General features: G+C 40.5%; 1 protein-coding gene across 2 annotated transcripts in view; it reads left to right on the forward strand.

Moving 5' to 3' along the window:
* LOC128606908 (F-BAR and double SH3 domains protein 2-like) overlaps nt 1–27,533 on the forward strand; it is a 114,876-nt gene that overhangs the window by 63,842 nt on the left and 23,501 nt on the right. The window contains exons 4-11 of one of the 2 annotated variants that reach the window (XM_053623457.1): nt 4,534–4,613; nt 5,842–5,986; nt 6,547–6,680; nt 7,844–7,898; nt 9,884–10,012; nt 22,830–22,952; nt 24,617–24,712; nt 26,814–26,888. In XM_053623457.1, the coding sequence (XP_053479432.1) occupies nt 4,534–4,613; nt 5,842–5,986; nt 6,547–6,680; nt 7,844–7,898; nt 9,884–10,012; nt 22,830–22,952; nt 24,617–24,712; nt 26,814–26,888 (837 nt within the window). The remainder of the gene's footprint in view (nt 1–4,533; nt 4,614–5,841; nt 5,987–6,546; nt 6,681–7,843; nt 7,899–9,883; nt 10,013–22,829; nt 22,953–24,616; nt 24,713–26,813; nt 26,889–27,533) is intronic. The other variant, XM_053623458.1, reaches the window with a different exon arrangement.

Consider the following 27,533-nt stretch of genomic DNA (forward strand, 5'->3'; position numbering starts at 1 on the left):
GTACGATACAGTACATGAACAAGGTACTTGGAAAATGATCCAGTTTACACTTGGTTGTTTTATGGTTGTGTCCTGAGTGTACAGATTGCAACCCTGTGTAAATTGGCTCAAGTAAAAGGTTTCCAAGTACCTTGTTCATGATGCATTTAAAACAGATTTAAAACTTATCACTTAAACCACTTCTGAGACACATTTAGGCTAGATCTACATACCTACAGAGGCACAGCATAAAATGTAATTGATGCACCCGGCATTAACATTCATGTCCTTAGGTAGATGAAAACCATCCCTATTAAATATGCTTTGTATGTGGCTTGTATTGCGATTTTAAAAGCCGCTGTGAAACGGTGGAAATGGTCACACAGAGAGCTGCTAAAAAGCTGCAGTCTCTTTATAAGCAGTGTGGAAAACAAGTCAATTAGGTTTAGGGCATTGCTATGACTGATATGGCAATTGATTCCAAAGTAGTTTTACCCTAATTAAAAGACTGTTGTGTTTTATAATTAGCATGTCATATAATAACAATTAATTATTCAGTTTATATAGCTGGCTGTGGTCACTGATGAAAACATCCCAGTGGACTAACAGTATTAAAGCACGTAGCGCTCTCTCTGAAAATCTCTTTCACTAAGATCTTAAAAATATTTGATATTGAGTAGACCACAATTTACACAAATGCATTCTTTCAAGAATGTACAGAGCTAATGTTAGACACCATGATCAAGAGGGTAACATATGAGAGCAGATCACCTGCATGCTCACTAATGCATTATATATTAATATATAAGGAATGAAGCATGGTGGGGCCTTATGTTATAGGAAATAAATCAAAATGTGGCCTGACCCTGATAATTATTTTCCAAGAGCAGCCAAAAACTTCCCAAAGTGTTTGCCAATGTTAACATGATGTAATTTATTACATAAACATCATTTATTATTCATTTTTTTAAATGTACGTTCTTATTATCACTTGCATTACAGCAGCTGCAGATAGTCTTTGTTTTTGCAGTAGTCTCTGTTTATTTCTGTTTTGAAATGAAGACAAAAGTACAGTTTTTCATGCGAGATGGATACCCCGAAACCTTGTGTTTTTTCCTTGTCATTGTCGTTCGTAGTCAAGGAGGTCCATGAGATGTTTCTTGTGCGACACCTTGGTAATGAAAAGCCTTTTTATAGACCATCAATTTATTAACCCAGCTGATATTAATTTGCACAGATAGGGGGTATAATTACTTACGGATTTCAGATGGTTCCTTGTCTTAACCTGCCTTGGAGAACTGATTTTTCTTAGTGTGTTCAGTACTTTTTTCCTGTGTCATTAAACTTTATTACACATAACTTTATTTATGGACTTTAATGTTGTTAATTCTTTGTATTTCTGGATTTCTTGAGTTAATACTGATGTCTGGTGAAAATTTCATGTGAATAGCCTCATTGAAAATATATTTACTGAAACAAATGTTGATGCGTGCAATACTTATTTCCCCCACTCTATGCCACTTAGTTACACTCAGTTTTGTTAATTGACCCATACTTTATTAGAGAGAGTTTTGTCTTTCTAGATTTCTTTTTCTTTCTAGTTTGCAGCTTACACAAATGCCACTGTCAAGTCTCTAGTGAGTTCTAGGTTAGAGGACAATCATTCATGTGTGGCTTTCTGAAATCACTGTCTACACGGTCAGTTTCATCACGAATCGTACTCTGAGCTGGTGATGTTATCACGCACATTGCTAAAACCTACTGAAATATGAATGCAGCAAATGAATTACTGCCTCCACATGTTGTTGACTGAAGACTTAATTCGCTCCAATGTGGTGTGAGTGAAAGAGACGTGTAATAAGCAGACATTCTTTCTGTTCTCTCTCTCTCTCTCTCTCTCTGGTGTGAGACTATTAAGGGGTGTGTCAATAGCCTTGTCCAGCCTATGCTTATTTTAGGCTTCACAGAGAGGAAGAAAAATAAAAGACGTAAGCTCCGCTGACGGGAGGGTCTGAAAAGAGCCGTCTCTCTTTCCCTCCATTCCTCCATCCCAGAACACCTCCACCCATCCTCGCCTGCACACACCTTGGAATCACGTGCAGCCAAAGGAGAATGCCATCTTTCTTTTGGCTAAAGGGAGGGGTGTGTGTGTGTGTGTGTGTGTGTGTGTGTGTGTGTGATTTCTACTGTATGCATGTTGAAGCTGGACATTCTGACACATACCACATATATGACGTGCTATAGCGATGTGAGCTCACAAGGTGAGGGAGAGATGGTGCAACCTGAATGAAAGACAAATCTGTATTAATAATAATAATAATAATAATAATAATAAATAAAAAAGTGACATTTAAAGAGTCCCTGAAATTGGAAATTGGTGTTTCAGAGCTTTTTGTGCCTCTCCTTTAATGTTATGGCCACCAATAAGATACTATATATTTAAAAAAATAAAAATCTTGTGTATTTCCTGCTCTAAAATAATTTGCTGGGCCCACATCCATAACACAGTCTACTAGTTAATGACTTGTTTTATGGTACTGCATATTCATGCTAAACTACTCTCGCTTTCTCTAGAGGGTCTACTATGAACGTGGTCAAGAACTGCTACTTTTCCAGGTCTTTAGACTGACCTTGCAACTGGCCAGTCATTTTTAACTGCCATGTAAAATGTTTTCAGCCAAATTTTCTATGACTTTTAAAGACGATGGAATGAAATTCTTTTTAAAATTCATTGTTTATGATTAGCAGTGGTGGCTTGGTGGTTAAGGCTCTGGGTTACTGATTGGAAGGTCGGGGGTTCAAGCCCCAGCACTGCTGAGCTGCCACTGTTGGGCCCTTGGGCAAGGCCCTTAACCCTCTCTTAACCATGATACAGGAGCAGCATATCATGGCTGACCCTGCGCTCTGACCCCAACCTTCTAACATGCTGGGGTATGCAAAGAAAAGAATTTCACTGTGCTGTAATATATATGTGACAAAGACTCATTATCATTATTATTTATAATGGTGCTTGAACATTTGTGAACTCTTTAGAATTTTTTTCATTTATTTCTGCTTAAATATGACCTAAAACATCAGATTTTCACAAAAAAAAGTAGTCCTAAAAGTAGTCAAAGAGAACCCAATTAAACAAACGAGACAATAATATTCTACTTGGTCATTTATTCATTGAGGAAAACGATCCAATATTCTATTAATATGACCAAGTATCATATTTTTGTCTCGTGTGTTTAATTTTCTCCTCTTTATCTACTTTTAGGACTTGTGTGAAAATCTAATGTTGTTTTCAGTCATATTTATATATATATATATATATATATATATATATATATATATATATATATATATATATATATATATATATATATATATATTATTTTATTTTATTTTTTTTTTTTTATTCTAAAGTTTTCACAAACTTTCAAGCACTACTGTAGCTTTAATAAGCTGTGAGTTCTCGTAAACCAATTCACGGAGGTGCACATACATAGAAGTGCAGCTCACTAATCTTGTTGCAATCTTTAAGATTCTGAAGCTTGTGGTCAGAAAAATGTGCATAAGATACCAGACACTCTTCCCACCGCCCACGATGCATCTGAGCCTGACACTAATGTTAAGCCGAAGTTCAATACAGACAGTTGCACGTTACATTTAGCTACCCATACTGAGAATGCACGGAATTGTATTCTCAGCACTCAGCACATGATACTTGTAACTCGCACTTGGTGTGAGTTCGGATGCCAGGACTGCACTGAGGATTGTCACTGTGTTTCTGGAAGGATTTACATTGTGTTGTTTGGCACTTGACTTTAATTGATGTAAAATGTATCTGTTGTTATATATGACGTGAACATCTATTCAGAGATTTATTGTGTTGTCATGATTAATCGTTGCTATCGTGAGTACATGAGGTAGACTCGGGGACACACAGAGAGAGAGAGAGAGAGAGAGAGAGAGAGAGACTGCTTTAATAGTGCTGTTTCAGAGCTGGGAATGTGGCAGGTGGGTACGACATATCGGTGTCGTGTTTGTGCAGGGTGAGTGAGAGTGCTGTTTACGCCATACTGTCTCTCTCTCTGTCTCTCTGTGTCTGTCTCTCCCTGCCCGGGGTTCTGTACAGAATATTTTGAAGCAGTAATTCCTCACTTGTTTGGCCATATGTCAGATAGATAAAGGGGTTCTGCACTGTAATTGTGCTTCTTACTTTCCCATATGGAAGCACACGTACCCACGCAGTCCCTCACTAAATCGAGCGTATGTCACAGAATTCAGAATGTACTGGCACGGTATGGTGGGTTGTGTGTGTCTAATGGTGTAACTCTTCTGACGTTGCTATTGTCTGCTAATGTCGCTGCTCTTTGGCGTTTGATAGCTCTTTGATTCGTGATAAATGGCGTTTAATGATGGGGTCATGAGAACACACATATGGCCCCAGGGCTGCACTGCCTTTCCTCTTGCCAAGCACGGGATTCACACTGAGAGTCTGAATAGCTGAGTGGATCAGCCAATTAACGCAGCTTTTGTTGTCGTCGTTTGTGTTTGGTGTCGTTGCAGGCTCTGCAGAAGCTGGCCAATCAGTATCTAAAGAGGGACTGGCCTGGCATCAAGCCAGATGACCAGAGAAACGACTACAGGTGAATTACTACACACACATGCTAACCTCAAACCTCATTCTCCTTGCAGGGATAAAAATGCTGTGATGTGAAGTGCTTCAGATGAAATACACACAATTTCCCCCTCACCCAAGATGTAGATGTCAATACACCAAGATGATTTTTTAGTTTTGCACTGGAGTTATGAGTCTAATGTATCATACAATAGGATGCTTATAGCCTTCAGTTTAGAATAGTGCAAAAAAGCTTACCTAAATCTCACGCTCACTTCTAAGTGTGCTGTAATTTAATCACAGCTCTAAGTCTAGGTCAATATGTATGCTTCGCCATAGCCTTGCTAATGTTCAGCTAAACCAAAATGCATCAGTGTTGCCATTAAGCTGATATCTTTAGTTATGCAGAAAGCCAATCGGGTTGTATAGATGCACTCAATGCAATCATTTGCATGTGCATCATGGGAATGTGCAATCTATGTTTTGGAAATTAGCATTCTATTAATTATGTATATACTGCAGTTGCACTGTTTGAACACCAGAGGTATGTGCAAATCTGGGCAACCCTTAGAGTTAAAGACGCCATGGAAATCCGTCATTTTAGCCGACTTTGGAGCTCTATTTCCAAAGTGTTTAAACTAAAGCCTTAGGCACTGCTAAGGAGCGCATTATGTTTCAGTCAATCATTCAATCAGATTTTTGGGAGAATTTATTTTTAAGATATGGTGAATCTGTAGTATATTTTGTTTACTATATTAAACCTCAGTTCATAGCAATTTTTTTTTATTTAGTTTTATGCAGACAAAAATTCAGATTGTTTTGCATGGTTTATGATTCAGAAATAAAAAATAAAAAAATGGAGTCTTTCCAATTATAATTAGTCTTCATTCAAATTTTGTTCCAAATATTCTGAGAATCTAATTCAATTGAATCGTGAAGCCAGAATCATAAATAGTATTGAAACATGACCAGGGTGTATCATGACAACCCTATAGGTTACAGTACATAGAAATATTTTATAGCATCGAGAACAGAGTTAGTGAGGGGTCTAGAGGAAGCAAATCATTCCAATTTTTTAAAGAATATTTTTTATTGTTAAAAATGATTGTATTTCATATATATTTCAATAATTTTATATTTGCTACTCCATTCCTCCAATACCCTGATATGTCTTGTTACGTGTGGCTTGTTGCCCAAATGCGGCCTTGGTAGGAAATGTGGAAAGGCTTTGCAGACTGACACCTCCTCTGCTGCAGGAATGTGTATGGGGTGTGGAGGGCATATCTGGAGGGCACCGTGGAGGTGAACCAGACTCGACTCTACATTTGCGAGAACTACAAGAACGAGATCTCGGACCCTGCCAAAACCGTACGCCTTTACAAAGAGCAGCAGCTCAAGAAGGTACTGCTCTCGTGCTCTCTCTCTCTCTCTGTCTCACTCTCACACTCTCTCTCTGATTTCTCCTACACTGATGTGTGTGCGTTGATGTATGCCTTTGAGTTTATATTTGATGTTATCGCTCTAGAGGAATTTGTAAATAGCATGCATATTAATTACATTTCATTCGAATAAAAAATTACATTGGATCGCATTATGTCCTGTTTATCGTGTGAAATGAATTGCCATGTTGTCAGTTCATTTGGCTACAAGGAGCATAAAGAGAACCAAGGGAAAAATGCCAAAGGAAATTCATGCATCATTTTGAAGTAACAGTAATGTTTTAAGGAATAGAACACAACTGGGAAGTTGATTATTTTGACTGTGTAGTTTGTACATACATCGTCACGTTCAGCGAAAAAGAAAATGTTCATGAGAACCCAGCGTTTCATGTCCTGTCCTGTTACACCTGATACATATGGATATTTACTTAAGTACTACTGTCATCCATATTCAATCATATCTAACTGCCCCGTTGTTCTGCCCCTCTATGGTGGTGCCCTCCACTGTTGATTGTGCTGAAGTGCATCGAGCAGTTGGGCCGGATCCAGGCTGAACTCCAAGACTCTGTGAAGGACCTGGCAAAGTCCAAGAAGAAGTACTTTGAGCTGGAGCAGATGGCCCAGGCCGTCCGGGAAAAAGCAGACATCGAAGCCAAGTAGGTACTCTACGTACAGTGGGGTCTGAGTCCTAAAGCTAATGGTTCCAGAACTGTCCCGTTTACAACTTGATCATAAAGCCTCAGCAATGAAAGCCACTCGGGAGCCATCCTTTTTTTTACCAGCGATTAGAAACCAGCAGGAGATCCGTCTCAAAACTTTGCGTCTTCCTACTCAATTATCTGCCTTCTCAAAGATGATATGAAATCTAGTGTGCCCTTGTGGGTCTGCCAGAAAACGCAATACGGTCATTTTAGCCAGCATGTCCTCGACAGAAACCCTTCAGTGATGTTGTTTGTCTTTCTCTTCTGCAGATTATTCGCTAGATAGAAAATTTGTTAATGACAGTTCAGTTATTGAGGCCCGGTTCTCATCTTTAAGAGCCAATTGTAAGTACTGTAGAAGGAGAGAGATTGAAAGAGAGGTGATTTGCTGGGTTGCATCTAGAGCTGGCTAGTAAAAGTGTTGATTTGGACACAGGCCTAGCGCCACATTTTATTCGTGGCAATAAAGTGACATGGAGAGATTAGACTAGTCTGTTGTGTTCAGCCGTGGGATCGAAAGTGGGGGCCATTAGTCTTTCACCTTATCCCCCTAAAAGTTTGTGATTAGACCACTACAAAGCTTCTGTCAATCATCATAAGCTGCTTTGTTCACATACTGTATACTCACCTGCATTGATGGTCTCACCCTAAAAAAATGATTCAGTCCCTCATTTGTGTTGTTTTTAATAACAGACAAATAAAGTAGACGCTCCTCCACTATAACTAACTGCTTACGGCAATCAGCATCGGCGTTAGTACTTTTTCCTTCCGTCTGATCCGGGTTTGACACGGAGCCTTAGAATTCTTGTAACTTCCTGTTCAGGGTCTGTTAATCTTGATTGAATTTGTAATGCCTGCTTTCTCTTTTGTCACGCAGGTCTGAGTGTAGGCTGATTTAAGAATGCCTTTTCCTGCCTTTCACAACTCAAGAACAAGCTAATCCTTGTTTTCTTAAAACCACTGTAAAGTTGCAAAGTGTTCCTCAATGGTGGGACACGTTCCACACTGAATGCTTTCAAACCCACAGGATGATGGTCTTCATGCTGTGGTGTCTAGAGCTGGGTTTGATTTACAGTGCCTGAATGCTGAGCTGATTAAAGTCTGATGTGTGTTCCCAGGTCAAAGCTGGGCCTGTTTCAGTCCAGGATTAGTTTACAGAAGGCCAGCGTTAAGGTGAGCAAGACAGCCTGAATTGAAATGGACATAATTTTCTATGACGCTTATCCCTATATGTTTAGTAGGGCTGAGCAATATGATTAAAGTTTTTTTTGTTTGTTTGTCTTTTTTTAAACTAAGCATTACTAGATTTTTTTTTATAGTATGTAATAACACTGTTGTACCGGATACACTCGTACCTGCACCAGACACACTAGAGAGACTTATTGTCACTTACATGTACAGTGTAGTGAAATTCTTTTCTACGCATATTCCAGATTGCTAGGAAACTGAGATTAGAGTGCCTGCTCAGGTATGATTCAGCACCCTCAAGCATTCAGGGTTAAAGGCCTTGCTCATGGTCCAGCAGTGGCCAGTCCAGGAATATGAAATCACAACCTTCTGATCATTTAGGCCAGACCCTTAACCACTGATCTGCCACGTTATTATCATCACAGTAAATAAACGGCATGAATAACTGCCACTAACACCAACTGCATGTTTCATAAGTAAAGAATAAAACATGATGAGGTGGTGTAATGTAGCCTAATATGAAGTGGAGTTACTGTTATCACCCCAGATTTTATTATTTTCCATTAACAGCACATCTCAAAGTGTTTTGTTCCTTGTATTTATTTATTTATTTATTTATTTATTTATTTATTTATTAGAAAAACACATCATACATTTTATCCGTTTTATATTTACTTTTAACGTTCTGAAATGTATGTGGAACAAATAGGTCCTGGTATTACATTATAACTAGAGATGCACCAATACTAAATTTCTCAGCCGATACCGATAACCGATTATTCACAGTTATATCAGCCGATACCGATAGTTCTGCCTTTTATGCCTTCTTTTAAATTAATAATAATAACTAATTCCACAATTCTGAAAGAAATGCTAATAAAAACTTTATTCTCTCCGTTTCAACAAGTTGTTTCACAGTAACTGGTCTCAGAAACAGAAAACACATTACTCACATTAACATTAACACATGAACTAAATTCTGAAGATTAAAGTAAGATTTCTTAACTTACTGAATGTTATTAATTCATATTAACATTGACTGAATTGTAAAAAACAAACCTCCTATTAGTCTCACATTCACTCACCACAAACAAAAGCATTTCTACTTCATCATTGACTTCAAACTGGTAATATATAATATACACTTTTTTTACATATTAACATTAACTGGATATGAAATACTACTGTACAAATATATTTTTCTGTGCTATATATACTTTTTCGTCAAATCTTCTTCATTTAAATCATTCAGCGGTGTACCGGCACTTTAATTCAGCTCGAGCAGCTTGGCGCAAAAAAAAATAGACTCAACGCCGAAACTCCCGCTTCACTGCTGCTCACTTCCGGTGTCAAATTTTAGCAGTGCAGAGATTACAAACTGCAGTTTTGTCATCATTCCACACATCATCTTTACACACAGCAAGAAATCAATGTGTTTTCCCGCCCTCTTTTGATTGACAGGATATAATCTGCCCCGATCATCAGCGTGAAAAATTGCCTTTATTGGCCGATACCCATTATTGGCCGATACATCGGTGCATCTCAATTTATAACAGCTAATAGTTTAAAAGAAAAAAAGCAGCTGATCATGTTGCAGAGAAACCTTCAAGCCCTCTGTCCTGAAGACTTTCCCATATCAGTGACCGTTACACAGTGCTGACACTGGAGACTCCTTCCTGTGTGCTAAACATCTTCTCAAAGTACACTTCACCAAATAGACGTTTGTAATCCATTTATATAGAGCAGCCAGACCTACAGTCTGAGCCATGCTGCTCAGACTGAAAATTAATCAACACCTTCTGACTATTCAGATTTGAGAAGTATTGTAACTTCAGGTAACTATTATAATACATAACGTCACGTACCCTGATCATTTTGGCCATATTTCCCACCCCTGAATTGATCTTGTTGAATGTTTTTAATGCAGTATGTTTGAGTGATTTTTAAAAAACGTGTCGTTTGTGTGTTAGCTCAAAGCCAAGAGGAGTGATTGCAACTCCAAAGCCACCCACGCCAGAAACGAATACCTTCTTACACTTGCAGCGGCCAACGCACATCAAGACCGCTACTACCAGACCGATCTGGCCAACTGTATCAAGGTGAGAGCTGAGAGTTTTCCCATACAGCTTTTTGGCCAATACAGATTGTGCTGTGTATGTGAATGAATCATATTCCCTTTTTCTATGTTTAAAGCCCAAGTCATGGAGTATGAAAGGGCATAAAATAATAGGAAGGCATGTTGCACAGCTGCCATGTGAACTCTCTTAAAGACACACAATTTTGACATGGTCATGATTTGTGGTGTTAAGTGATAAATAAAAAGCATTTGAATAACTGAAACTTTTCAAGAAATGAAAAAAAAAACACCATTTGAATAAGTGAAACTTTAGCGTGCGTCTCAAACCGCACTGTTCTTCTCATTGTTCTCATTCTCACACTCAGCTGTGCTTCGTTCTGTTTGTGCAACTTGGATGGCTTCTCTTTTGCCAAGTTGAGGTCATGACCAGAAATGCAGTCACTCACCACAAAAAGTTCATGTTCTCTCAGCGAGCTATATAATCTGCATCTGTCCACTTTCCAGCTGTGTCCTCACTTACCTCACTATGATGAGTCATGCTCACTTTGCCCACTGTGACACAGTGAAAGAACAGGTTTGTTTCTTCTTCGTTAGGTTTGCTTTGTTTCAGTCTAGCAGTCCAGATATCAAAACAGGCCAAGACATATCGCTATAAAGTCAGCAGTGTATCTCTCATCACGTCTTGTCTGAGGTGTTTTGATTTGCTTTTCTAAAAATGTGAGATTCACTGGGACTGGCAGGCACAGAGACCACATCTCTTTAACTGGGACTGACAGGCACAAAAGCCACACCTTCTTCACTGGGACTGGCAGGCACAGAAGCCACACCTTCTTTACAGGGACTGACTGGCACAAAAGCCACACCTTCTTCACTGGGACTGGCAGGCACAGAAGCCACACCTTCTTTACAGGGACTGACTGGCACAGAGTCCACATCTCTTTCATTGGGACTGACAGGCACAAAAGCCACACCTTCTTCACTGGGACTGACAGGCACAGAGACATCTATTTCATTGGGACTGACAGGCACAGAAGCCACACTTTCTTCATTGGGACTGGCAGGCACAGAGACCACATCTCTTTCACTCGGACTGACAGGCACAGAAGTTCTGCCTAATCCTCACTTCCTCTGAGCCAGCATTTTATTCTGTCTGAGAACTGAGTTTAAGTTGGACCTCGGCACTTGAAAAAGCTGTGGTTCAGTACGCATGCCTGTGTGTGTGTGTGTGTGTGTGTGTGTGTGTGTGTGTTAGTTAGAGAAGCATGTCTGGTATGTACTGTGTTCTACCCCACACTCTCAGGGTCACTTCCCAGCACCTCGTGTCTCCAGGGACCCATCGTAACCACGAGAACAAGCTTCTCACTTTTACCCGTCAGCTTTAACGAGCCTGTATACACAGCTGTGCCACCAAGCTGTCTGCATCTCTACCCACTTAGCTCGGCAAAATAATATACTGCCCACTTACTCAGCGTGGATCACCTGACGTCATTTTTTGGCTCGGTTTTTCTGCTCTTCAAAAACGACAAGTGGCTTTTCATGCCATTGTGCAGGTCAGCAAAGTGTTTGCCAGCATACCCAGAGCCGTGGTGGATCTGAGTGAACTGACAGCGACAGAACATATCCATATTTAGAGATGTGAAACCCATAAACCTGTGCACCTTTCTTTTTTTGGGAATTCCAGCATCATATCTTGACATTGACCTCTTCAGATTGGACCATTTATCCAAATACCTAAGATGCTTGTTCAGGGCTCATGATGTGTGCATATTAAAAATAAAAGGAATGTTTTCTTAGAAAGGCTTATGTGGAGGTTATTTAGAGAACTAGCTTAGGCAAAAAAATGCATTATTTGTAGGCAGCACTAGCCTTATATCTCCAGAGCAAAGCTATGCGAAGCAAGCTACAAACACCAAACACGTCTGGGCTGATTGTCAGTCCCAGTGATGAAGGTGTGGCTTCTAAACCTATCAGTCCCAGTGAAGGTGTGGCTTTTGTGCCTGTCAGCCCTGGTGAAGGTGTGGCTTTTGTGCCTGTAAGTCCCAGTGAAGAAGGTATGGCTTCTGTACCTGTCAGTCCCAGTGAAGAAGGTATGGCTTTTGTGCCTGTAAGTCCCAGTAAAGAAGGTGTGGCTTCTTTGCCTGTCAGTCCCAGTGAAGAAGGTGTGGCTTTTGTGCCTGTAAACTTATGTATATTTTATTTTATTTTATTTGCTTTAAAGGACATTGAAACTTCAGAAATGCAAAGGGGGCTTTCAGAAATTTTTCTTTTTATTTCTCTTATGGTTCTTCAGATCAACATTAGTACTCATATTAATACTGTAGCATGTCTGCATTGCTTGTCCATATAAAGAATGCATCAGTCTGAACATTCATTCCTTCATTTTAATGATCCTGTGCCAGTACCACATATTTGGAGTGAATTTTTCATTCTAATGTTCTGGCTTTTCATCCTAATGAAACATTCAGGCTAAGCAGTACACGAAGATATTCTTGGTCTACTTGTGGGTTCCCTGGGCTTCAAAATACTACTTACAGGGGAAATTTGTTGCCAATCTGAACTGTTTTTATTTTCCTAGTGGATGATTGTTAACTGAGATTCGTAATGAAACATCGCGTGTGTGCATGTGCAGTCATGATTGAGCATCATGGGTAATGCAGATGTTAAGGACACAGCATAACAACATTAGGGATGAGTGCCAGATGTGCCTGGAGCATTGTTCTAAACATGAACACATACAGTCAGCACATCAGACAAGCGCTGATTATCTGATAATTGCAAATATATGCTCCTTCAAAAATTGATGCTTGTAAGACGTTCCAAAAAAGTTGGGACAGAGGTAAGTCAACATTCGACAGTTCTCTCCAGGATGTCTGCAAGGATTTGAGGTATTTCAGAATCTACAGTAAATAATATTAAAAGATTCAGGGAATCTGGAGAAATCTGAGTCTAAAGGTTGAGTTAAAAAACACACAACTGAATGCCCATGACCTTTGATCCCTCAGATGGGACGGCCTTAAAAAGCATACTCCTGTTTTGGATATCACCACATGGACTCGGCAGTACTTTGACCAACCATTGTCAATAAGCACAGTGCATCACACCCATACAGTATATGGTTTTTCCTCAAACTGTTGCCACAAAGTTGGAAGCACACAGTTTTATAAGATGTCTTTGTATGCTGTAGCATTACAATTTCCCTTCACTGGAACCAAGAGGCCCAAACCTGTTCCAGCATGACAATGCCCCTGTGCACAAAGTGAGGTCCATGAAGTCATGGTTTACCAAGGTTGGTATAGCAGAACTCTAGTGGCCTGCACAGAGCCCTGACCTCAACCCCACTGAACGCCTTTGGGATGAATTGTAAAGCAGACTGCACCCCAGGCTTCCTCGCCCATCATCAGTGCCTGACCTCACTAATGCTTTTGCTGCTTAATGGAGAAAATCCCCACAGCTATGCTCCAAATTCTAGTGGAAAGCCTCCCCAGAAAAGTAGAGGTTATAACCACACAGGGGGACTAAATGTGCTATGGGATGTTCAAAAAGGACAAAGGATTTGTTATGGTCAGCATATAGTGCATACTGTCTTCTAGGGGACTTTGTTATGGACGTCCATGCTTATTCAACATGACAACACCAAGCCACAATCTGCACATGTTACTACAGCGTGGCTGTGTCATCAGAGACATCCGGTACTGAAGACCTGCATAATGGAAGAATAAAAAATTTTTAAAAAGTTCAGCTTTCAAAACTGGATCAATTGTAGTTTTCCATCTTCAAATGATTATTAAGTATTGTTAAAAGGAAAGGTGATGTAATGCAGTGGTAAACACGCTCCTGTTGCAACTTTTTTTGGGATGTGTTCCAGGCATCAAATTTGCAACGAGTGTACATTTACAGAAAATTCATTTCATAAGGTAAAACATCAAATATCATATGGTGTACTATTTAGAATTGAATACAGGTCATTTTATTTGTATTACCGTTCACATATTTCCCAACTTTTTTGTACTTGAGGTTTGTAAGAATAAAGTCACTACCTCTGCAGTACATTGAGGTAAGTAATATATTTGGCTAACATTTGATTCCTCCCAAGATAAATGGCTTGGAAGAAAGCCTAAGGCTGGGGCTATACTTGACACATGATAGTCCTCACTGCAGAACCAAAAGTCCAGGCGGTGGACCTGGACCTGATCCAACTCCTATAACCCTAACCCTAATTCACAGGAGGTTCTACAGCACAGAACAACAAACTTATGTAGCCTAAAACACACTGAGTTGTCTCCGCAACCTGGACTATTCATTCGAATCCGCCCAAGTAGGAGGAGCTGGATCAGCTCCAACCCCTCCCCCTGGACGTATTGGTTCTGCAGTGAGAGTTACATGGCAGACGCAGAATTTGTGCAAGTGCCATTGTTCACATACTTGGATGTGTATCTCTGACTAGAAGGCGGTCAGAGCCGAGACATAACCTGACCAGCACCAGAATACCTTTTGGCCACTTCCTCTGATTTTGTGCAACAGTGAACCTGGTGGGAGTCGAGGATGCTATGATAATATACGTGTTGTGAAAACACATCATCAGCGCCAACACAGACAAGCCGTCTCTTTTAGGTGAGCCTTCAGCGCCAACTCGTATACATGAGCCTTGTTTTTTTTCCCATCCCTCTATTTATTTATTTTTTTGTAGATGTAGGCAATGCTGTTACTTTGGCAGTGTCTTTTAACCAAAATGCTTCCATGGAAACCTCTTTTCAACATCGGAGCTGTTTTTTAGTCTGAATGGTGAGACATGTGTATGAGTTTCAGCTTTGCTGCACTGCTGCTTGTTGAAGACGTACCATATGTAGTCAGATATATTAGGAGAGGTGTTCGTTTATCAGGATATGCAGAGATTCACACAGATTTCTAGTGCCTTGCTGATTTTACAATTATTTTGTTATTAAGAAGATAGATGCAGTTTCGGATCTAGTTAGGCATAGAGGAACAAACGCTGCTCACAGTATTACAAACTTTGTCCATTTTAGAGATAAACATGCCAGTGAGCCACTTGGGAGCCGAATCAGAGACGAGTCGCTGAAAAAAGCTAAAATTCCCATCACTAATATCAGGCCATTAATCCAATCTTGTAGCGACAGCAGAGAGTATATTTCATGATGGTTGCTATGTGCTCTTATTTGTGAACACCTGTCCATCACACCCGTATAGTACGTGATTCTTCTGCAAACTGGTGCCACAATGTGGGAAGCACACAATATTATTTATTTATTAAAAGCAACTAAGAGGCCCAAACCTGTTCCAGCATGACAGTGCTTCTGTGCACAAAGTGAGGTCCATGAAAACATGGTTTGCTAAGTTTGGTGAAGAAGATCTTGAATGGCCTGCACAGAGCCCTGAACTCAACCCCACTGAACGCCTTTGGGATGAATTGCAATGCAGACTGCACGCCAGGCCTCCTCGCCCAACATCAGTGCCTGACCTTACTAGTGCTCTGGTGGTTGAATGAGCACATCCCCACAGCCACGCTCCAAAATCTAGTGGAGAATCAGAATAGTGGAGCTTATTATAACAGACTTGGTCTATTTTAGAGATAAAAATGCCAGTGAGCCACTTGGGAGCCAAAGGAGTCGACTCTTGTTGGTGAGTTGAGCCGAATGAGCCGAATCGCTGAAAAAAGGCAAAATTCCCATCACTAATTTCAGGTCATTAATCCAATCATGTAGCAACAGCAGAGAGTATATTTCCTGATGACTGCTATGTGTTTATTTTTAAAGCTCTGGTCTGGTCCCTCTAAATATTGTTGCAGTATTGTCACATATGATTGTATAAAGATCACAAAAACTAGCTATCCCTAGATCACAATTAAAACTCAAGGGTGACCTAGTATTTGCGGTCTACACCTCTAGACTCTTACTTACCAGCAGCTATTTCCATTTTGGAATTCATGTCTTGTCTTAGAGGGGCACGATACTTTGGTCAATCCAAATTTTTAATGTGCTTTATAAATAAATCTTACTTACGTATGCATTGTTCACATACTGCACCCCACTGTTTATGATGGTATTCCAACGCACAGCGTCGATGTACCAAATGAACGTAAAATCCGCAGCCGGCTCACGTACACATACTCGAACGTAAAAGCAAATGTAAACCTGGCCTATGATCAAAACTGAAGGCGAGTTAGATTGTACAGTTCCTGATGGGGCCAGTTTAATAATTCAGTTCTTCAGACATTTGGGTTCAGTCTAGAAGTGTATATCTTTCCTGAGTCACATGCTAGAAGTGATGACATATGATTATGATTAGTGATGAAGTATGATAAGGAATAAAACACGAGCTTATTATAGGAAAATATTCAACAACGCCATGCGTTGCCACCCCGAAGTTGATTATTTTCCTATAACGAGATGTCCCAAAGTGATATTTTTTCTCTTATACCACAGCAATTTAGCAACAATTATAAAAATGCTTTTATTTATTAAAGAATGATGTCATACTTTTTTTTTTTAATCAGTTTATAGTTACGTTTAATGTTGTGGAACATTTCAGGAAACAAGTTAATTCTTGCCATGGCCCCCATCCCCCCCCCCCCCCCCCCCCCCCCCCCCCCCCCCACACACACACAAAAAAAAAACCCACATCTCGTCATGTTACTAAGAAAACAGAAAGTGCTATGTGAAAATTTTGGGTGATTTCTCATCAAGTTGAGAAGCAATGATTGGCGTGAATGCGTTTAAAAGCATTAGTGAGCTGGACTGTGGTGCTGTAGTGCCATCAGGTCTGTTCTCTCTGTGTGGCTGAAGTGCTACGTGATCTCTCCTCTCCACCGCTTCTTAACGAGGGTTTGACTTCAGGCCGTACGAGTGCGATCCAAACGCTAGGAGCCCACAGTGAATTATTGATATCTGAACAGTCAGGGCTTCAGGGCCGCCAGCTGGCGAATCACAGGCAGGCTTTCTGCCCACCTTCCTTGTTTTTCATTGGTTCAGTTGGTTCGATACGGCTGTCACTAAGGAGACATCATCTTTTCTGCCTGCTGTCTTTTATTGTCACTGTCTGCATTCAAAAGCGTGCACTGGGAAAAACTGCATGTGTAGCAAATAGCTTTGTCTGTTCTAGTCTGTTTTTTTGTTGTTTGTTCTCGCAGTGTGTTCCCTTTTCTGGTTTGCTGCATTGCTCTCTTTTGTTCTGTTATTTTCCTACACCTCTCATGCACTGTAGGGGAAGTGTACTGGCCGCCTGGGCTACCATATCAAGAGCTCCCTCTGTTGTCTAACTGCATAACTGCTACACTTAAATTCCATTTGATCTGTATTTGCGCTTTTAACAATGCCACAAAGCAGCTTTCAGAAATATATCAATTTTAAATGTATAAATTTATTCCTATTGAGCAAGCCAGAGGTGATGGTGGCAAGGGAAGAACTCCCTGAGACGACATGAGGAAGAAATCTTGAGAGGAACCAGACTCAAAAGGGAACCCGCCTCATCTGGGTGACACCAGATCGTACAATTATAAATAAATCCCTTCTATAACTGTGTGCTATATAGTCAAAAAGTGCAATTGTGTAAGCATAAATTCATTATATTTTGAAGAAGTTATCAACTGTTCACTGATCGAGACTTGAGTGCAAAACTGTTTGTGGCAAATATAGTCCTAAAGTGATCATTAGCATTGTAGTCCTAAGCCGCTATAGCAAAACTTTTCATATCAGCTGCAGTCCAAAGCCATCTTCATGGTTTCTAAGTGTATCTTTAGGTTGTCCATGTGGAGGCCATCCTCAGCAGCAGTGAGTGGTTTCCAAGTGATCACTCCAACCAGAAGCGGAACTGCTGAACTGTGCTGTCATTTCTTATTTTCTGTGTTGTCTTTATTGATTGTTCAACTTAATAGAAAGGTACGACTATACAAAATACAATCCACGATAATATATGCAGATTAGATGAAAAAAGTACCTCTTCCCTGTTTCAGTACATTTTCCACAGTTACCACTTTGCTCTTATCTTCCTGCTAGCGCTCTGTCTCGTCCTGTTTAACTGGAAAAATCTCAAATCCTCTTCCCACATTAGGTGGCTGAAAGATGTCGCGTTTCATATGAAGGTAGAATGTGTCAAATTCACCGTGAGGGGAAAACTGAATGCCTGAGAAATCTTGGTCACTGGTTAAAGGATTTTTTTTTTTTTAAATATTCAAGCTACCACATTCCCAGATGTATAAATATATAAATATAACCAACAGATTAATATCATAATTGGCCAACATTTTATCCAATTGTACTAAAACTACAAAATTGTATGTTTAGTAGACTACCTGTTTATGCAATCTTTTATGTAACCTTTCCTGAACCTTTTTTTTTTTTTTTTTTTTTTTTTACATTCACAGCATTTGAAAAACTCTTTTATCTAAAGCTTTTACATAAAAAGGCTTAAACGCTACCAGTATCAGTAGTCAGTGCTGACGCATAAGTGCATTATGAGAACATTACAGTCTTTCTTTCTGTTGAGCACATTATAGAGTGCTAAATGTCTCGAACGTGTCTTGTAAAAGACGTCTGCTAAATGTGGCTAAATGGGATTATGGAGGTTGTCGGGGACATTAAACGTCATCACGCCGAACAGGAAAACTCGTCTACTACAGTCTCGTTGTGTTTATACTCACGCGCTTGCAAACTACTCCAACTCAAACTTTCCAACTTGCAGATTTAGCAATTTATAGTATTTTCAATTTGCAGTGCTATACAGTTTACTGGTGGTGATGTTGAAGTCATGTGACCGTGGTGTAGTTTGTTTATAGACCACCTTTAACTGTTTACTTTTTACGATTGCATTTAGGCTTCAAAATTCATAGACGTTGTGTTCATTTGTGAAGATTATCTTGAACAAAACGTGTAAGAATCATAAACTTTTGCCGGTCATAGAGCTTATTTTCTGCAATAATCCGTGTGGCTTTTTTGTCGAGGGAACCAGGGGGATGCTAATTGTCGGGTTGCCTACAAAAATACATAATTTTTGCCACACTGTGTTCATTTAGGGGCTTATTGAAGCAACGAATTGATTTCTAGCTCATGCTGGAAGACAGAAATCAGTCCGTAAAGGATTTTGTGAAGTTTTTTTTGTGATTGTTGCGGCTTTTTTCAAAAATGTGCACGTTTTTTTGTGCTTTTTTTTTTTTTTTTTACTTGAATTGGCGAAATCGCAATTGCACGAAATTGTTTTGTGCGGTCTTTCACAATGATGTTTGTCGGTACAATAAGAGACCTTTTGGCTGTACTCATCGACGTGGATCAGAAAGGGCTTTGGCCGAACGTGCGTTGTGATGACGTCACATGACACGTCTTAGCCCAAATCTGCAGAAAATCTGCTGTAATTTAGAAAAAATGCCAGCTGTTCCGAATATTGCAGCGTTTGCATGATTTTGCGTGGATAATAATACAATACAATCACACAATTCAAAATATCTCCTAGACTTTAATTCTTATGGCACACTTCATTTGGGATGTGGTAATAAATCCGTTATTGGATGGGTTGTGATTCTGCCTTGATTAAAGAAATCTTCATTTTTACAGTATCTAATATTTCTGATGAAAAAACCAACGGTGTACATCAGCCCTTGCTTTTGTCACGATGAATGAAAATCATGTGATGTTTTATACGTAGCAAGTGGAAAGAAGCATAATGAACGCTGTATAAATCCAACATGAGCGTTCATTTCTCCAGCATGAGAAATCCGCACATTCATATTTCGAGACTGGTTTCAGGTAAAGCACTGAAGTGGTTTAGTCATTGTCCAGTTTTGGCCTCTGTTTTTTCCTTAAATGGTCATCTGCAGACAGGAAGTCCAGGCCAGAGAAGGAGAACAGCTCATAATCTAAAAGTACCCTGACTGCTGGGATTTCCCTTATTTGTCACCACATTGTGTGCTTGTGCTACTGCCCCTCAGCACCAACCGTCAATCACACCTCTGTCAGGAATGACTTTGCTGTGCAAGTGGTTTGTCTATAAAAATTATGAGTCGTGGCCCAAATGCTGGCGCACACTTACCAAACTTTTCATCTGGACCACATACCACCACTGATCCACACTGACACTGATCCACACCAAATTCATTGGAATCCGTCTGCCAGAACACAACCAGGACTCAACTCTGAAGAGACCGCACTATATCTCGGGCTTAAAATGGACCAGAACCAGAAGGCTGACGCAAGTGTTAGATACTGTACGATCCGCTGCAATTGGTCCAGATTCTAAATCCTTTAAAAAACCTTAACCAGCATGTTAAACTGTACGCTTGCCATTATTATAACATAACTGACCCATATGTCGCTATATTCATCCATATTTGGCTTGGAATCGTCTTCTACCTGGGATGAATCAATCATTGTGCATGTTCTCACTTCTTGACAAAACCAGGAAGTTGAAGTTTTCCCTCTGCTTTGAGAGCAAAGGTAGCAAATCATAGAATAATCTATGAGCCAGGAAACACACACATACACACACACAAACTTACAGAGACATAACAGAATAGATGACTAAGAGTTGAGAGAGACCTCCCTCCCTATCAAAAGGAAGCATGCACTGATTCACAATCTGGCAATACCCTACAACACACACACACACACAAAACTTCACAAACAAGACCTAATTATCCCATTTTATACATGCATAGCTCGGTCAATTTAGTTAGTTGCTAGTTAGTAGTTGCTCAGTCCATTCGCTGAGGGTGTGGGGAGGAAAAAGGCAGCACACCAAGGTGATAAAATTCAACATCATATCAGATCACAATACTTGAAGACATTTTCACAATATACCATGGCTATTATTTACTTATTATTTATAAATGTACTGATCTGGAGATTCGAACACTACTGGGAGAGTGAAGCTGAAATTCAAGAATAATGCAGACTAAAGGCAGTGAGACTTTTTTTTTTTTAACTGAACCTTAAATAAACCAAGAGTGTCCATTCCATCCATCCTCTATACCGCTTTATCCTTTTCAGGGTCATGGGGAAACCTGGAGCCTATCCCAGGGAGCATCGGGCACATGGCAGGGTACACCCTGGACAGGGTGCCAATCCATCACAGGGCAGACTCACATACACACTCACACACCCATTCATACACTACGGACACTTTGGACATGCCAATCAGCCTACCATGCATGTCTTTGGACTGGGGAAGAAACCGGAGTACCCGGAGGAAACCCCCGCAGCACGGGGAGAACATGCAAACTCCGCACACACAGGGCCACAGTGGGAATCAAACCCCCGACCCTGTAGGTGTGCGGCAAACGTGCTAACCACTAAGCCAAGAGTGTGTTCTGTTTAAATGTGTTTATACAGTATATGGAATAAGTCTTGGTATTGGAAGTGCGGACATGGGGGGAATATGTTCATATGTTAATATATCCTGTTTTCCTTGAAACCAGCTTTAGTGCGGAAATACTAAGTCATGGGTTTCTTATTTTGCTAAGGCATCATTTCAATACACATTCTCAGCATTCAGAAACGGAAACAAGCTTCTGCAAATTTAATACCTGCCCTTACTCGCAGTCCATGAAATGACTTGGTAGGCTTGGTAAATCTGTAGCCAGTGGAGTTGGTCACCCTGAATATCACTACTTGCCTCTATAAATAAATAAACAAACAAACAAACAAATATCCAGCCAGTCAGGACATGTAGGTGATGAGCAAAATGAAGATGAGAAGCTGATCAGCAAATAATTGTTTTCGAGTGAGTTCTATGGATCTTTTAAATGGGATTGTAAGAACAATGGCTATTTTTGGACTGCTGCCTTACTAGCATCTCCACTGTTCATTATAAAGCATTGTTCTTGTTGTTGTTCTTATGTTCTCCAGTTTGTTTGTTTGTGGCCTACTTAACCGTTCTAATAAATCAAAAAACATTTCAGTAGTACATATGAATCACTTTGTCATGTTGTCAAATGTCTGTTAGTTTTATAAATACTGTCACTTTTCGAAATATTGTGATGTATTGTGATCGGATATATCGCAAAAAGCAAAAAATATATTCACAAAAATATAGTCAGACAGCGTCTTGTGATAAAATACATCAATTGAATCACGTGTTAAGATTATCTTTGCCTGTGTAGATTTAATTCAAGTTGTTCTTTTGCGTGGCAGGTCCCTACTTTGGAAACATCTGGATTAGATGGATTTGACTGTATTACACTGTATTATTGTGTGCCATTGCCCAGAGAACAACACATTCGTAGGTTGTGTAAAGTTTATTAAGGCGCACATGTATTGGGGTGTTATTTATTTGAAGGCATCGATTAGCTATGTTAAAGTGACATTTACTTTTGACTGACACGTCTGTTTGGTAGGGAATCAGGTCACGCTCAGGTTTGGATGAATCTTGTCCGGCTGTATTGAGGTTTAGGTTCAAAACTTGGTGCAGCGAATCGGGCCGGGTTTAGACTCCGGACTGATTAAAGCTCTAGTTCGGAGAAGAGAAGGTGGTTTTCACTTTTGTTTTTGCGAGTCAAGGCCATGGAATCTGAACTGGCTGACTTTTCCCAGCAGCTGCTGCTCAGCTCTGATCCAAAGATTACACAACACTGAGAAACACATGGCCAGGACATTTCTGCTGAACTGCGTCGGGACAGAGGAACCACAAGCTCGCCATAGACTTCCTCGCTTTGTCCTTGTAAACCACCTTCAAAATACTAATACTGTATAATCTGTGTGTGTGTTTGTCTCTCTCTGTCTCTGTCTCTCTCTTTGTCTGGCTCTCTTTGTCTCTCTCTCTCTCGCCCTCTTTGTCTCTCTCTCTCTCTCTCTCTCTCTCTCTCTCTCTCTCTCTCTCGCTGTCTCTCGCTCTCTCAGGCTCTGGATGGTAGTGTGTATGAACACGTGAAGGATTATTTGATGTCTTTTTGCCGGACAGAGTTGGAAGCATTCCAGGCCGTCCACAACACATTCCAATTCCTGCTGGACAAGTCCAGTCGAGTGAGTCTCTCTCTCTCTCTCTATCTCTCTGTCTCTCTGTCTTTCTCTCCCTCACACACTCTATCTCACACACACACATGCGTGCACACACGCGCACACACACACACACACACACACCCCGCACCTTTTATTTCAGTATCAGCACCCAATCTGTCTCTGTGTTTCCCTGTTCTGTGCTCCTTTCAGTCTCAGAAATAGCTGTATGTTGCCAGCGTCCCATTAACTGCTCTCCTATGAAGCAATTCCCTTTGCTGCATACACACACACACACACACACACACACACACACACACACACACACACTGTGTACATAAATCCACAGGACTTCTCCCCTGCACTCAGAAATATATCTGCAGGCTAACCTGCTGTCCCTGGGGCTCCTTATGTTACATACTGTAGCTCTTTGTGTGTGTGTGTGTGTGTGTGTGTGTGTGTGTGTGTTCACCAACTGCAAGTACTTTGGAAGTATCCATGTGTGGACTGTAGTGAATTTCAGCTAGCTATTGCATGATTCTTGATTAAATATGAATCAGTTTTGTTGACTTGGGCCCATTTTGTATTTGCCCTCTTACGCAGGCATGATTAGCGTGATTAGCCCCACATACACATGCAGTTGGCTAGCGTCATTGTTATTGACGGGAAAGAGAGAGTATGCCGTCTCTCCTGCCCAGAGAGCACAACCAGTTTTTGCTCTTGTCTCCTGCCCATGGATGACTGTGGCATCACCATGATTCAAGCTCATGATACCATGACGATAGCCCTTACAGTTCAGTTCCTAAACACTTCCCATTCGCTCTACATAGTGCATTATATTCATAACAGAATGCCTTTTAGTATTCAGTCACAGACCAATTGAAACACCTGTTGGAAACCATTAACGACTGACATGTAATACTGTTTTTTTTATTAAATTTCCAAAACAATCGCAGCTTCCCAGTTCTCCCCTCTATCCATCCTAAATAGTGTCTCCCAAATAGAGATCAGAATGAGCGTGTCGCAAATCGTAGTATGTTGAAACGAGTATCCCAGAGGTACCCGGATGGTCTAGTATTTCCCGTAGATTTTCGAAGCGTGGATCCGTGAACACTTTTTCAGTTAATGAAAGCAGGGAGGGAGGAGTTTTGTGATTCGGCGAATTCACGGACGCATTTTAAAGAGGTGTAAATGAAACGTGTAAAAAATAAATGAAGGGAAAGACTGAAAGAATGAAACTCTATAGGAGAAATTCTGTAAGGAATAAAAGTTGAAATGTTTGTTTACGGTGACGTTGTGCGTAACTAGGCAACGGCAATCTCTTCCCTTACATGATGTGTGAGTGCTGTATGTCCCCGTACTTGCGTACTCGTTTTCTACACACTCAAACATCTGTACTTTTTTCTTTACAAAAAGAGTACATACCTTTTGAGTGCCTAGTCCGAGTAGGTGAATTGAGACACAGGGAACGTGATGATGAAGTTCATTTAGGCAAACGTTTGTTGGGAATCAAATGTTTCAGTAGGCTTGTGTTAGGTGAATGAAATTAGGATGTTCAATATTAAATCATTTGAACACTTTGGGATTTTTTTTGTTTTGTTTTGTTTTGTTTTTTTCATTTTGAAATACATAAACTTGCTCTGAGGGCACTATTGCGTACACGCACGAACTAACTTTTATCTCTGATCCAGGTGGGGCAGGACTTCAATCAGCAGCTGTTCCTGCAGGAGAATCCTGTTTTCCACAAAGTGCAGGACTTACAGTTCCAACCGTGCGACAGTGACACAGTGAGAGACACACACTCACACTCACACACACACACACACACACACAATAACAGTTCACGTACTGTATGATGTACTGTAGATGAGGTTGTTTTCATTCTGCATATGTAAAAAACCAGCTCTGGGTCTTCATCTTGCCTGCTTCCTCCAGAAACAGTGTTTTGTCCAATAATATCTAGTCCTATGGTCTCTTTCCATTGATGGACGGTGTTGAGAAGGGCTGACAAATTGGCCATGACAGCAGATGAGCTACAGTCATTAACTGCATTTATATAGAAAAGACAGAAAGGGTCGGAATAAAGGTAGACGTGACATTCATTCACTCATTCATTCATCTGCAGTAACTTCTTTATCCTGGTCAGGGTTGTGGTGGATCCAGAACCTATCCCAGGATCACTGGGTGTCACTGGAACACCAGTCCATCGCAGGGCACCATGCACACACACACACACACACACAACCTTTCATACCTAGGGGCAATTTAGAGTCGCCTACCAGCATTTTTTTGGGATATGGGAGGAAACTGGAAAACCCGGAGGAAACCCATTGATGGAACCTGGACCCTGTGAGAGAGTAACAAAGAGAGGAGACGTGAGACGTCATCGCACGTGACAGAAAAATTGCCGGAAAATTCAAGCCTGCTATTTTTGCTTTTTCTTAAAACAGACGCATCTTTCCACTGCATTTAATTTTGGTTTTTATCTCTTTATCACCCATGAGTGTCACACCTATACACCTCAGCATCGTGCCACACCTTGGGCAGAAAAAACTCTCTCTCACACACACACACACACACACATACACTCAGTCAGCAGTCTCATCCTCATTTTCTATATTTACCCCATGCAGCAGACACCTCCGGATGTGTCGGAAACACTCGCGTGACTAAACAACGATAGCTCTGATTAAACCCTCTCTCTCTCTCTCTCTCTCTCTCTCTCTCAGCTTGAAATAAAGCTTGTTCCTGGTATTTAAGTTGACATTTTGTCCTTTCTCACAGCTAAAACCAACTCCTTTATATATGTCCACTCACCCTTTTTTCTCTCTTTCTTTCTTTGACTCCTTGTTATTCTCTCCATCTTTCTTTTCTTGTGCCTCACATCCTTTGTTATTCTTTTTCTTTTTCACTCACCTCCCTCGTACATGCACTCCACCTCTCTCTCTCTCTCTCTCTCTCTCTCTCTCTCTCTCTCTTATTCAGTCTCTCCTTTTCTTTTCTGCTCCATCTCCCTCTCGCACTATTTCTTTCTCTCTCCCTTTCTTTCTGTTCTTTAACAGTTCATCCCTCTCTCCTTCTCTCTCCCTCTTTTATTCATCTTCTCCTTATCTTGCTGTCCTGTCTACTAAATTCGAAATTCCTAAATTCCTCTCTCACGTTTTCACTCCCCATCTATGTCTTAATCGGTTTATTAATCTATTCTACTTAATCTATAATCTCTCTCTCTCTCTCTCTCTCTTTGTTTATTTCTCACAATCGATCTCGCTCTCATTACATTTTCTATCTATGTCTCACATTCCTGCGCCCGGTTCCTTTCGTTTTACTTCTCACACTTTCTCTCTCACGTTATTGTACCCCCCTATCTCTCTCTCTCTCTCTCTCTCTCTCTCTCTGTATGTTTCTCTTGTCAGTCCTTTATACTACCACTTTCTCATTCTAACTTTCTCTTATTCCCTGTTTCTCTCCCTGGGTCCCTTTGTCCTGTCTATTGTCTCGGCCTCAGGCTGATTAAATCTTCCTCTCTGTAGTTCTTTCCATCCGTCTCTCAGCTCATCCTTCAATCTCTCGCTCAGCCTTTCATTTTCTCTTTCTATCCTGCTCTCACCCCTGTAACGCTGTCAGCTTGTTAACTCTGACATTCAAATCGTTTCTGATCTTTATCCCGTTGCTTTGTACGTGTCGCAGGGCTGTTCTGCTTTGAGAGTTGAACTGTATTCAATTTTACCATCTGAAAACGTGATAACGTTTGCCACTGACTTCCTGCCACTAATCTCTCTTTTCCTCCTCTTCTGAACTTTGTTTCCCTATGCTGCCTCTGTGTGTGTGTGTCCGTGTGTGTGTGTGTCCGTGTGTGTGTGTGTCCACACGCGCGGACTCCTGGCTCAGACTGTGAGCTCCGTGCAGCAGTTGGTGGACATTGAGCCATCGGCAGTCAGTGTGATGAGAATGACCTTGGCCCAGGTAGAGCGACACACAGCTAACAAACTCCCATCATGCACTTGGTCTATACTGCAAGAAAATGCATTTGTTTCCATTGCATGTATTATATTTTTAAAAATATGCAGTATGATAATGCTGGGACGTGATAGAGATAGCAGGTTTATCAGAAAGGTGTATGTGTGTGTGTGCGCGTGTGTGTGTATGTGTGTGTGATAGAATTTAAACTACTGCCTTTTCGTAAACCCCTGGACGCTGCACTGAGTTAAACCCCATTACTATTTCAAACAGAGTACAATATACGTATATGTCTACACACACACAGACACACAGGCCCTGATTTGCTGAATGTTTGCTTGTGTACAGCTTGATAACACACACAAAAATATGAAGGTTTATTGATCTACAGGCTCTACTGAAGAATGCATCTTAAAAGGAACAAAACAGCACATCTTGTCCAGTTTTGCATCTTTGCCTTAATGAATATACAATTTGGGATGGTTTTGCTTAAAAGAGTAGAATACAAAGTGGTGTCTATGCAAATACATTCATTTAGCACTTGCAGTGCGATTTCCAACAGCCTGAAAGTCCTGGTTCAGTCCTGTTAGCAACAGCGATTTAAAAAAAAAAAAAAACAGGAATTATATAAGCAGAACTCCAGTTCAGCCA

Source organism: Ictalurus furcatus, chromosome 4 (assembly GCF_023375685.1).
Source record: "Ictalurus furcatus strain D&B chromosome 4, Billie_1.0, whole genome shotgun sequence".
Lineage (NCBI taxonomy): Eukaryota > Metazoa > Chordata > Actinopteri > Siluriformes > Ictaluridae > Ictalurus > Ictalurus furcatus.